Raw genomic sequence first — 14390 nt, forward strand, 5'->3', positions numbered from 1 at the left:
CAGGAGAATGAGGTCAACAGGAAGATACAGAATGAATGAATAAAATCTTTTTATGATTTCATTGTTAACAGTCTAAGATTGAATATTTCTAAGTGTTTATGTAATTCTCTTGCTTTCAAAGTCTTATAATTTAAATTTAAAGTTAATTGTAATTATAAAAACTAAATTATTTTACATTCATTCATTTTACTACATAGAAATAATTGTGTTGAGAATCTAGGGTAATGATCAATGAAAATTGTCTTAATGTCAATTAAAATAAAACTTAATTTGTGTTAAGTAGTAAGGCGAGTTATAATTGTTAAAAATAATTTTAGTAGTACTTATTTCTAGGATGAGTTAACTACTATTTATTTATAAACATTAAAAAGTTATACGGATATGAGACAGTTTTGCCTATGACTTATTACAATAACAACTAAAATAAGTATTTAGGAAACTGATCTATCATACACACAACAGAACTAGGTTATGATTTATGGGCAGTAAAGGATGAAAATGAATGTAATGTAAAACTGTAGAATAACATTTTAACAATAAGCTATTAATAAAGAATAACAAAAAATTATACTTTTTGATCAGTATTTTCTTTGATATCCAAGTTGGTCATACTTTTTTTAATAAAAAATTCAGACAAGGACTGGGGTATATAGTCACTGCTCTATCACCGATTGTCTTCTTAAACTACAATAAGATGATATAAATTAACTGTAAAACATGCAGATGTCTGCAAGAGTGGTAATACAACGACCTACCTGAACTAAAATGGGTAGACTTTTTCTGATAGTAAATAAAACTCTGTTGTAACAGAAAAATAAGATAATGAGTGCATATAATTAAATGTTACATGTATTTATAGGGGATATTACAAAAATAAATATTATGCAGGAAAAACAACACAAATTAATTTTTAAAACATGAATATATATTTTTATCATAAAAATATTAACATTATTTCAATTCAAAAATATTTAAAGAAAAAAATAATCATTTTAATGCGAATCATTAAACACAAAGAATTTTAATTCCAACATGTTTTAAATGAATAAAATGCACAAGAAATGATATAACCCACATTATTATTATTATTATTAATAGTTGATACACTCATTAAGTGAAATGGTTATTACATTTAAAAATGATAATTTAAACTATTTTGGTCTAAATAAGCACATAATTATTTATTTTATATTCAGCTCCCAATATTTTATATTGATGTTAATGCTTTCTAATATATAAAAATGTAAAAGATATTAGACTGAAAAATATTTCTGTTAAATTACTGAATTTATTTTTTGTAAATTAGCTAACAATGGATAGCAGAACACAAACAATGAACCACTGCACACTTATACAGATATTTTACAAGAACACTTTTTGGAATCATATTGAAAATTCAGCAACTAACAGGGATTAAAGTTTCAAATTACCAAGAAAAAAATTATTACATATCACAATAATTTAAACATAAACCTACTAAAAAACGGTATAATATGGGATCAGTTTTACAAAAAAAAAAAAAAAAAAAAAAAATATAAACAGCATGTAACAGCTGTGTACAGTATGTACATGAGGAAGCTTTTCAGGATGTTGTTTATAACTGGGAATAATACTAATGACTAATGAGTAATAATGATGATATTAATGTATTAGACAGAAAATAAAAATGATCAAATATTATGTTTAATTTCATCAAAATGTTTGTAAACCAATTTAATGTAGTCTGCTTTCTTCTTTGCAGAATTTGGAATAGTAGGTACAAGTTGTAATAATTCCTTTAACTGTGCAATCGTAAGCTTTTCAATCTGAAAATTATGAATAAAAAAGATCAATCTAAAATTAACTTAAATAGTCATTTTCTTACTGATTATTTCTTCTAAATTACATCATGTGCACACACACACACACACACACACACACACACACACACACACACACACACACACACACTTGAAGCACACAGACATGTCAAATTACAAAATTAAGATCTATGAGTAGTTTTAGTAATAATTATTATTTTTTTTTTTTTTAAATATCACAATGACAAATACTGCAGATTATTTGTGATTTCAGAACAGTTGATTTATACCTTTATTTTCTAGATTTCACAGCTTTCCGATTATCTTTAACTCTTTCTTGATGAATTTATTTTCTGATTCTCTTTCAATGTTGTGATCACAAGATCTTTTGAAAGATTTTTCTCCTAATGTAATTAACATAAAAAAATTTCATACAATGTCTAAAAATTATCTAAAAAGTCAGTACTCAATATAGGTATAACTAAATTCCAATCTCCAGCTATTAAATTTTCATTCCCTTTTATGTGTTTAATTGCTTCGTCAATTTCTTCATATACACACTACCTCATCATCATCATGGGCGCTTGTAGGCATGTAGACGTTAACAATCCTTGTCTGTTTAGGTTTCGATTTTATCCTTATTACAATGATTTTATCACTATGCATTTTGAAATACTTATTAGTAAGAGAGTTAAATATTTAGTTTAGACTTTACTTAAATTCTCAAAATCCAATCTAAAAAGAGAAAAAGGTTGTCAGATAAAGAATCAAGTGCTTTATAAATACAGTGGTATGACTGTAATAATAAATATTAATTAATAAAAATTAAGTAAATAGGATTCATAAAAAATTTCAAAGAAAACTGTTTTTCATATAATTTAAAAACTTATAATCTTAGGCCTCCCTCTATGAATCATAAGACCTTGCCGTTGGTGAGGGGCTTGAGTGCTCAGATACAGAATAACTGGACCGAAGGTGCAACCATATTGAACAGGTATCTGTTGACAGCCAGACTAAGGAATGATTCCTGAAAGAGGGCAGCAGCTCTTTCAGTAGTTGTTAAGGGCGTAGGTCAGGACGACTTAAACGGCCATATCAACATCACTCAATCCTCTGAGTACTGAGCAGCTGAAAGCAATGGAAAACTACAGCTGCTTTGTTCCAAGAGAATGTAGCCCTCTACATTTTCATATAACAAGGATAAGAGGTGCCTTCCTCATTGGTAAAATATTTCTGAGGTAAACTAGTCCCCCGTTCGGTACTCCACATAGGGACTACTAAGGAAGGGGTCACCAGAAAATTAAAAAATTAACAATAAGCTATTAACTAAGAATAACAAAAATATATACTTTTTTATCAGTATTTTATTTCATATCCATGTTGGTCATACATTTTTTTATAAAAAACAATGAGTTGGAGCGTGGAATGTCAGAAGTCTAAAAAAGGTTGGTAGGTTAGAAAATTTAAAAAGGGAAATGGATAGGATAAATGTAGTATTAGGAATTATCAAGGATCGGTGTGAAGAGGAAAAGACTTTTGGTCAGGTGATTTTAGAATAATTAACTCAGCTTCAAATAATGGGCAGGAGTACGTTTCATAATGAACAAGAAAATAGTGAAGAGAGTAGAGTATTTCAAAATGCATAGTGATAAAATCATTGTAATAAGGATAAAATCGAAACCTAAACAGACAAGGATTGTTAACGTCTACATGCCTACAAGCGCCCATGATGATGATGAGGTAGTGTGTATATGAAGAAATTGACGAAGCAATTAAACACATAAAAGGGAATGAAAATTTAATAGCTGGAGATTGGAATGCAAGCATCGGAAAAGGCAAGGAAGGAAATAGTGTGGGTGAATATGGGCAGGCCAAAAGAAATGAAAGAGGGCATGATTGACTTGTTGAGTTTTGCACGAAGTATAATTTAATAATTGCCAACATTCTGTTTAACAATCATAATAGAAGATTATACATATAGAAAAAGGCAGATGATACTGCAAGGTATCGGATAGATTATATCATGGTTAAGCAAAGTTTTAGAAATCAACTCGTTGACTGCAAAGCATATCTGGGAGCAGAAATCAATAGCGATAATTAAAGTGATAATTTAGTGATAATGAAATGTAGATTGGGGTTTAAAAACCTGAAGAAAAGGTGCCAGAATGGGTGGAATTTAGAGAAGCTTGAGGAAGAGGAAGTAAAGATGATGTTTTGAGGAAAACATTGCAAGAGGTCTGAGTAAAAAAGATAAGGTAGAAAATATAGAAGAAGAATGGGAGAATGTTAAAAAGGAAATTCTTAAATCAGCAGAAGCGAACTTAGGCGAAACAAAGAGAACTGCTAGAAAATCTTTGATATCAGAAGATATATTGCAGCTGATGGATGAATGGAGAAAGTATAATAATTCTAGTGATGAAGAAGGTAAAAGGAATTATCGACAATGAAGAAATACTATAAACAGGAAGAACAAATCACAAAATAAGAGTGGACTAAAGAAAAGTGTTCAGAAATGCAAAGAGAATTGATCATTGGTAAAATAAGCGGAGCGTACAAAAACGTTAAAGAGAATTTTGTGGTACAGTAAGTTAAAATCTAATAATGCGTTAAATAAAGATGGTATACCGATTTATGTTACGAAGGAAAAGGTTGATAGGAGTGGAATGTATTGGAGGAAATGAATTGGAATTTGTGTTATAGAGGATGAAAAGGGAGATACAATAATGAGATTAGAATTTATTAGAGCATTGAAGGATTTGAATGGGAGAAAGGCTCTTGATAAGATAGACAAGATAGCTACAAAATTACTGCGCAGTGCAGATGTGAAAGTGGTAGATTGTACAGTTTGATGTGTAATATTAACGAACAAAGGGGAAGTTCTGTCAGACTTCAAAAAGTGTTGTAATGATACCAAAAAGCAGGACCAGATAAATGTGAAGAATAGAAAACAATTAGCTTAAGTAATGGTGCATCAAAACGTTTAACTAGAATTCTGTACAGAATTGAGAGGAGAGCGGAAGAAGTGTTAGAAGACCAATTCGGTTTTAGGGAAAGTACAGGGACAAGGGGAGCAATTTTAGGCCTCAGATTAATAGTAGAAGGAAGATTAAAGAAAAATAAACCAACATACTTGGCATTTATAGACCTAGAAAAGGCATTTGATAACATAGACTGGAATAAAATGTTCAGCATTTAAAAAAAATTAGGGTTCAAATACAGAGATAGAAGAATGATTGCTAATATTTACAGGAACCAAACAGCAACAGTAATCATTGAAGAACATAAGAAAGAAGCAGTAATAAAAAATGGAATCGGACAAGGATGTTCCATATCTTCATTACTTTTTAATCTTTAAATAGAACTAGCAGTTACTGACGTTAAAGAAAAGATTAGATCCGGAGTAACAGTGCAAGGTGAAAAGATAAAGATGCTATGATTTTCTGATGATATAGAAATTCTAGCCGAGAGTAAAAAATATGTAGAAGATACAATGAATGGCAGGAATGAAGTCCTACAAAAGAACTACCGCATGTAAATACACAAGAACAAAACGAAAATAATGAAATGCAGTAGAAATAAAATAGATGAACACTTGAATATAAAAATAGGATGGAAAAGACTGAGGAGGTGGAAGAATTTTGTTGTTTGTGAAGTAGAATTACTAAAGATGGATGAACAGGAGCTATATAAATGCCGAATAACTCAGGCATAACAAGCTTTCAGTCGGAAATATAATTTTCTTACATCGAAAATTAATTTAAATCTAAGCATAACATTTTTGAAAGTATATGTTTGGAGCGTAGATTTATATTGAAGTGAAACTTGACCTAGGTAGGAAATCTTGGAGAGCTGCATCAAGCCAGTCAAATGACTTAAGACAAAAAAAGATATAATCTAATATAAATATAAAATAATATTATAAATTAATTTAAAAAAATTATAATGTTTATTATTAATATAATATTATTTATTTATTATATTAATATTATATAATATAAATATAACTTTTGCACCGTGCACAGCGTTCAGTGAAAACAGAGTTGATCAAAAGAAAATGTTCAACACACTGTAGATTGTAAATATCTACATATCATCGACTCTTAGCTCTCTTTAACTACTGAGGACAGGAAGATTTTCCCAACAGTAAAGTGGCTGAACACTTCACAATATGGTAATTTTTTCTCTGCTGTATGTTTATCGTTTCTCCGGTGTTAGAATCTCACGTTATTATTACTTCACTTTTCTTTTATCAACAATCACTTTCTAAGTAGTTTTAGCTAAATGACTTGTGGATAATTGCTAATGGTGTGGAGTACTCTATACATAATTTGTATCATTAATATCTGTGAGTTTATGAAGGAAAGACTACTTACGTACGTGTAAGGAACTGTCAGCAACAAGTTAAGAAATATATGCTGCTACAGAAATTATACCTGTAACGGGAAATTAATATGTCGGTAAAAAATTAGAAAAGAATTGGTTTGTTTTTAACTTTTGTATCTTACGGAGATATTTAAAATACTTAAGAAAAATAATAAATCTAAATATATTGTGAATAATCTGCAAAATGTGTTCTTATTCCATTGCTACCAAGCCCAAAAATTCATTTTTCTCAGATGGATATTTGTGCTTATGTACATACTTTGACCTGTGTTTGGTCTTATAACTCTGGATCCCAGCTGATCAATTTCTTCAAACTTGGTAGACTGGTACGATCTTCCGGGGAAAACAACAAAATCAATTTTTGCAAAAATTTGAAAAAGCAGTGTGGATGTATCGGAAGAAATAAAACGTAAAATCGTACCGGGGCAATTTAACAAAAGTGTTTTTTCACAAAAGTTGAAAATGCTTTCGACAAGATCCCAAATTACCAAAAAAAACATTTACTTACTCACCCCACTAAAAAAATACTATATATTTCCTTTTTTAAGTATATCTTGCTTAAAAAAAAAAGGAATTGATGATAGGAGTTATTTACATTTATATTATCTACATCGATAGACTTTCAAAGCTTTAAACATTTATTGTTCGTCCCACTCCAAACATCTTTTGGTAAAAAAAAATCATTTTTTTTTAATAAAAAAAAAAATCATTTTAATTTATTTTAAATTTAAATCCAACTTGCAAGTTACACATTGCATTTATAATGTAAAAATTATAATATTTTTATAGTCCTTACTATTTAGAATTTCTTAAAAAACAATTTGGTGAAAATATTCACCCCTTCCTAAAAACTTACAAATTTTTTTATTTAGAATTATGGCTATATTTTTGAATGTATTCTAATTGTTTTTTTAATCTATTATCACCACTTAAGGTTCATTTTTTAAAAAAACAAACAATTTTAACAGAATGCTTTACCTTGAGAATGGGAGCCCCTAAAATAAAAAAAAATAATTCATAATTGGAAATTTATAACGCTCAAAACATATTTTTTTAAATAATATATTCATTAAAATAACTTAGTATCTCTCCCCTTTGGGAAACTCTCAAACTTAAAAAAACTGAAAAAGTTTTTTTTTTAATCTATATTTTAATCATTAATAGTTCCCTTTTCAAAGACGAAGAGCATATCTTGGCCAGCATGGCTAACAAAGTTATACAATTAATTGCTGGCTTTTTTTCAAAAATGATTCGTCTTAAAACAATGTGAATTAATTTTGTGAAGGTTTTTTTATAATAAATTTATATCCTAGTCGCTTTGTTATTCAGCCGACATTTCTTCTATTTTTAATTTTTTTAAAATTTGAATAAACTATCACTTGCTACGAAGGAATAAAAATTAATTACTTCTAAAATATTGAATAAAATACATTTTAATACGAATTCTGATACTAAAGATGGATGAAGCATGAGCGATAGATATAAAATGGCGAATAGCAAAGGCGAAACGAGCCTTCAGTCAGAAATATAATTTGTTTACATCAAAAATTAATTTAAACATCAGGAAAAGATTTTTGAAAGTACATGTTTGGAGTGTAGCTTTATATGGAAGTGAAACTTGGATGATTGAAGTACCTGAGAAGAAAAGATTAGAAGCTTTTGAAATGTGGTGCTATAGGAGAATGTTAAAAACCAGGTGGGTGGATAAAGTGACAAATGAAGAGGTGTTGCAGGAAATAGATGAAGAAAGTAGCATTTGGAAAAATATAGTTAAAAGAGACAGACTTATAGGCTACATATTAAGGCATCCTGGAATAGTCGCTTTAATATTGGAGGAACAGGTAGAAGGAAAAAATTGTGCAGGTAGGCAACATTTGGAATATGTAAAACAAATTGTTAGGGATGTACGATTTAGGGGGTATATTGAAATGAAACGACTAGTACTAGATAGGGAATGTTGGAGAGCTGCATGAAACCAGTCAAATGACTGAAAAAAAATCTTGGGCACAAAAAACCACAAGTAAAAATTGAACTTCTACTCTTGTCAGGGAACAAATAAAGCAACAAGTAACAGTTAATTATCTATGAAGTTGGATAAAGGAAGTAATACAGCTTAGAAGTTAAGGAAAGGTTTGAAACAGCTAAGGAAGCCTTCAACAAGAAGTGAAGAACAGTAAGCATCAGCCCATGGAATAAAGAATTAAAAGAAAATCTGACAACTCAAATAAATATTCAGGAATATGAGTTGAAAATGACAATACATTCACTAATTTATTATATAAGGTGAAAAAAATTAGAATGGTTTGGTCACAGAAGCAGGACAATTTGAAAAAGTTAGTCAGGTGGAAAGAGCAAAGGATGAGGAATTACTGAAGCATCACAATTACTGAAGCAGGATGAGGAATTACTTGTGATAGCATCACAATCTGTTGTTAAGACAATTCATGTTATTTATTTTTCAATATAAAATAATAAAGTATCTCAACAAAGATATAGTTTTGTGTACATGATCATCAGTCATTTCCCTTCAAAATACAATATTCAGTGCAGCCTTCTCTTTACAAAATTTTAGATCATATAACTTCATCCTAAAATTTCAACTACTTTCAGATACTGTCTTCTTTTTTCTTTGTCATTCCATACAGTTATTCATTAAAAACATATTGTATCATACTTCCCTTGCATTATCTATTTAATATGGGAGATTCATTTGTTCCATCATTATATTAAAAAGGCCTGTGGGTAGTATGCTTCCCAGCTTTAAATTGCATTAAATTTCACACTATAGGTTCTCCACCAGAGTTCTGACTACGATTACAGTGTTTATATATTTTTTCCAATACCTTAATATCTCTCTTCTATCCCAATTTTTTTCATATATTTCAAAATTTTAATATCTTTACTGAATATAAGCTTTTCCTACATCTGTGAACATCATGATTAATCTCTTATTAAACTCCCTACTTTTCTTTAGCAGTTTTCTCACTAGATCAATTAGATTAACTAAACATTTTGAAGAATTTAATATTTTGTTCAATAAGATCCTTACATACTCTTTCCTAGTCTGAAACTACATAGTTCTTGTTCTACAGTTCCACTTACTTTGATAGTACTTACTTACACACAGATGACCTTTCAAAAATCTAAGCCGGATGACTCTAATTTTATTTTGGAGGTTGCTATAGAACTTAAGGATGGGGGAAAATTATAGGAGGATGAAAGTTGCAGATAGATAATAGCTGGATGAAGAACTGACATATGAAGACCTCACAAATGGTAGAATACAAAATTATATTGCACAAAAAAAACTTACATATGAAGGAATGAAATAGTAGATAATATATCTACTATTCTACTCTGCATCTAACTATGCCTATTTATAAAAACAGAGCAACATTCCAAGGTATACTGGTGTTTGATTGTATCTGAGTATTATCAAATACTTCCAGCAGACTGGTGAACTGTAGTAGGTAAATGCAGTATATCGAAAGACATGAACCAATACTTCTAACATGAATAGCTCAAGTATTGTCCTTCACATAAACATATTTTAAAATCACGAATGATTCATTAGTTTAATTTTACATCAACTATGTTGTTACATCTGCTTTGTAACAAAATAATTGATATAAAATGAAAAAAAAAAGTCATACGTATCTATTGAGATACTTTGTATATTCATGCAAAGTTAAAATACAGCATATTCTAGTGTTTATAAAACTGCATTACTGAAGCTGTTTCTCATTATCTATTTTTCTAATAAATTTCTATTTATATCTGTAGCAATATCATACCAAAATCATCATAGGTATAACATTTTTAAATGGATATGATAATACATCTAGCTTTTCTTTCTTTCTTTTTCCTGTTTAGCCTCCGGTAACTACCGTTTTAGATAATTCTTCAGAGGATGAATGAGGATGATATGTATGACTGTAAATGAAGTGTAGTCTTGTACATTCTCAGTTCGACCATTCCTGAGATGTGTGGTTAATTGAAACCCAACCACCAAAGAACACCGGTATCCACGATCTAGTATTTAAATCCGTGTAAAAATAACTGGCTTTACTAGGACTTGAACGCTGGAACTCTCGACTTCCAAATCAGCTGATTTGGGAAGACGCGTTAACCACTAGACCAACCCGGTGGATTAATACATCTAGCTGAAATACTTCATCATCACTGACATTTGATTGCATCACAATCTGTTGTTAAGACAGTTCATGTTATTTATTTTTCAGTATAAAATAATAAAGTATCTCAACAAAGATATAGCTTTGTGTACATGATCATCAGTCATTTCTCTTCAAAAGTAGGGGATAAAGATAGTACTGAATGCATATGACAACTTAAGATGAGATGGAATGTCAGATAAAATGATATCAGATATCCTTCTAAAATCAACTAAATATCTACAGAATAAAATAATCTTCCCAAAATTATATTGTTTCTTAGACCACATATAGTTTAATTTCCTAGTAAAAATTATAGCATTGAAAAGGAAGCTCTAAATCTATGAGAAGAAACCTAATGCTGTGGTAAAGAATTAAGAACATTAACATATGGATCACAATCTACAATGAAACTTTATGGTAGATTATGGATACATATAATCTACATATAACAATAACAAGAAAACAGAAACAAATGAGAGCATAAAATTAAATGAATATAAAAAAAAATTCGTACAATAAAGAAGTAATCCAATCATGAAAGAAACAATAAAACAAGTAAATAACAGAAGAGAATTGTAGATAACTTTCAAATGAAATAAATCTAAAAATAGTTTTCAAAAATTGGAAAGACAATAAAAGACAAAGTAAAATATTACAGCAAACTCTAACTGAAATCAAGTAATCAAGTAATGCAATGAAAGAGTTAGGCACATTCAATTAGAACTATCACTCCTGATCAATACCCTGATTAACAGGTAAATCAGAAAAATATAACAGTTGGACAGCAAAAAAACAAAAAACAATTAAGATTAATGGTTTAAAATGAAAGAAAACAATGCAAACGTAATATAAATGCATTCAAAATGCGACTTACAATACTTAACGATAAAAAATAAAAATAATGGAATAAAAGCATTCTATACTGTGCATTGATGGAGCATGGAATTAAGACTGGATCTAATATATGTGTGATACTCTTGTGAAAAGAGTACTTACTCTTGGGTACAATATTTCAGAACTAAACTGATTACAGTTATTATATGATGATGAGAAAGGGATTAAAAGTGAACTGTCACCTTAAAATAGAACAGTACCTCAGTTTTATAATACACTGCATCATTTGATAGTTTAGACTTACAATTAACAACTTAAAAAAATAATACCTTCTTTTGTTTTACAAGGTCACAAACCTCTGACCTCTTTGGAATTTTCACCTCTTCATCATCATTACTTTCAACATCTCCTTTACGTTTTTTGCCAGGTGAATCATTAGGGAATGCTTCATTGAATTCCGAAGTTAATGACTTCAGCCTACCACCAATTTTTTCAAAGGGCAGCACTGAAATTTTCATTAACAATGATTAACTCACTGCATTTACATACATTATCTTATTAAGATAAACATTTCATACTTACAACTTAATGAACATTTGCTTACAAAATTTACAGTTATTGCAACGCAAACAAATGTAACTGAAAGAAATACAATAAAAACTCTATTTGGCAAACTTAAATCAACTGGAATTTTATTTGTAAAAGAAAATAGATTCATTAATTAAAATAAATATTAATATTAATTAGGACTCAACACAATTGTTTATTTTAATTCTACTTTAGATCCTTGTTTCATTAAATAAAATTTGTTATCTTAAAATTTTGGTATTTCATTTACAAAAATATGAAAAATTCAAAATACTAATAAATATGGAAAATAAGGACCACAAAAATCATTACTATTGAAAAATTTGGAAGTTAAAATATGAATAACATTATATAAAATATTAACATTTGTAGACAGCCATAAATGCAATTTAATATGTAGAAGGCCACATATGTTTGGGGTGAAAAAAGGGATCAGGAACGAATAAGAACTAGATTTATATAAAATGTATTCTTAAAAGATTACAGATAAGCAGAACCAATTTCATGAGCAATTCTTTAAGGGAAAATTATTTTAATCAAGAAAGAACCAGTAGGCTACCTGCGGTATAGTAAAACTGAATTGTCATAAATCTCAACTTATAAATTGAGCTTTTAGCACTTAAAATATAATTAAAAAATGCAAGAAATATTTATATACTGGGGCTTAAACTAAAATGTTCTAATTTTCCTAGGTCAGAATAAATAAATATTCGAATACTTTGTTAAAAATAAAGGAGAACAAATAATTCTGTGATATACCTTCATAAGGTAATCTATTTTAGTTGTTAATAATAATAACAAATATAAAAAAAAGTATTCAAATTGTAAGTAAATATCAGTTTTTTTTCACAAAAATATGGATTACAAAGATTGCTGAGTGTTATGTTTTATTTTGAGATTGTATTACAGATTTCAGTGCATACAGAAAAACAGTGCAATATGTACGACCATGTTACTTATGTTTTTGGAACTTATTGAATTAAAATAAAGTCAGTCTCAATAACAGTAGCAAAACTGTTTCTGTTAACTTTTTCTTAATGTGTGAAATGCGAGTCACCAATGTGGCCTCAAACCAAGATTTTAAAACATCAAGAATAAAAAGTTCTTATTAAAACAAGGAGCTACTCAGTCATTTTCATTACCAATTTGGCTTTATGATTCCTTAAATCAGGTCAAAATGCTTTGTCCGATCGTACAGCAAACCTTGAATGAGATATTTAAAAATGATATATACATATCTTTTGTATTTCCAGTCACATTAATATCATACTTCATTCCTGTACTTGTATTTTTTTTTGCAAAATCCAATTTTTAATTCAAATAAATAATCATATTTTACACTAAACTCCTTGTTAAAATATCACACACTAAACTATAAAAGAGATAACGGATGAGAAATAAAATAAAAATTTAACAATATAAGTGGTTCAGATAGTAGATGCTAACAATGACTATATTCTCAGGAATGAGTAGTATGCCCCTCTGAAGTGACTAATAAGTATACTTATCAGAACAATCATCATAATAGATCTACTTTTATTGTTGATCTCTCCTAATTATTTAAAACCCATCAAGAATAAATTTTTAGTTATACAGTGGGACTAGAGTAATAATTTTTAAGAAATGTAATACATTATACAACCATAATTCATTCACAATGAAAAATATTGTTGTGATTTTAATGCAGAGACATAAATGTTGATAACATGATTACAAAAAGGTAATCATGTTATCAACATGATTACCTTTTTACATAATGTTGTACATACCTGTTTACATAATGTTACATAATTACCTTTGACATAAATGTTGATAACATGATTACAAAAAGGTAAAAAAATAATTCATTGAGTGCTTACTTGTAGAGTCAACAAATTGCTTAGGGTTCTGATATTGTAATGCCATAGCTTCAACACTGTCCCAATGTTTTACTAACAATGGATTTTCAAAATAATCTGCACGAAAATTTCTGATTTTAGCTCTTTTAATTACACTTCTAACTATAGCCAGTTCTTTTTCTGTGATCTGAAAATTACCTTCAAGATTGGGCATATCACCATGCATACCTGTAACAATTAAGAAAAAAGTCTTAATTTATGAAGTTTTAATGAATTTATTATTATTAAACTTAAAAAAAAAAAAAACAAAAAAAAATTATCAGCACTACAGTAATCATAGTATTTTCTTACATAAGTTCTTATAGTACTTTTACATTTTCACTTTATATATCTATGTATGCATGATTATATATGAAAATTTTCATCAATAAATTCATTTCAATTAAAAAAAATAATTTCTACAATTGATTTTGAAATTTTTAGGTCTATATATTAAGAGGACTTATGTAAAATTATTTGAATATTATTAAATATTTAATTCATCTATATCTTTTTTAAAGTAAAAAAAAATTACTTTTAACATATTTTAAGTAATTTTTATTTTAAGAATATGTATACAATTGCCCTAGGTAATATGATACTGCGTCTCTCCTAAATTTCACAATTTCTTACCACCAGGTACGTCTCAGGAAGTAACAATCTCTTTTCACTGGGACTGTATAGTAGTGAAAATAAGAAAATAGATGCCTTGATGTTAGCCCTGATACCAAAAA

At 28.6% G+C, this 14390-nt stretch overlaps 1 protein-coding gene across 3 annotated transcripts in view; it reads right to left on the reverse strand.

Annotated features, from left to right (window-relative positions):
- Positions 1 to 896: 896 nt before the first annotated feature.
- Irbp (Inverted repeat-binding protein) overlaps positions 897 to 14390 on the reverse strand; it is a 54040-nt gene continuing 40546 nt past the window's right edge. The window contains exons 11-14 of one of the 3 annotated variants that reach the window (XR_012756112.1): positions 13639 to 13845; positions 11521 to 11696; positions 6173 to 6232; positions 1665 to 1805 (exon numbers count right to left, since the gene is read on the reverse strand). Coding sequence is in view for 1 of the 3 variants with exons in the window: in XM_075363301.1 (XP_075219416.1) it covers positions 1671 to 1805; positions 11521 to 11696; positions 13639 to 13845 (518 nt within the window). In the remaining 2 variants the exon portion in view is untranslated. Of the gene's footprint in view, positions 1806 to 6172; positions 6233 to 11520; positions 11697 to 13638; positions 13846 to 14390 lie in introns of all 3 variants that reach the window. The other 2 variants (XR_012756113.1, XM_075363301.1) reach the window with 2 other exon arrangements.

This window comes from Lycorma delicatula, chromosome 4 (assembly GCF_047948215.1).
Source record: "Lycorma delicatula isolate Av1 chromosome 4, ASM4794821v1, whole genome shotgun sequence".
In the NCBI taxonomy this organism is placed as follows: domain Eukaryota; kingdom Metazoa; phylum Arthropoda; class Insecta; order Hemiptera; family Fulgoridae; genus Lycorma; species Lycorma delicatula.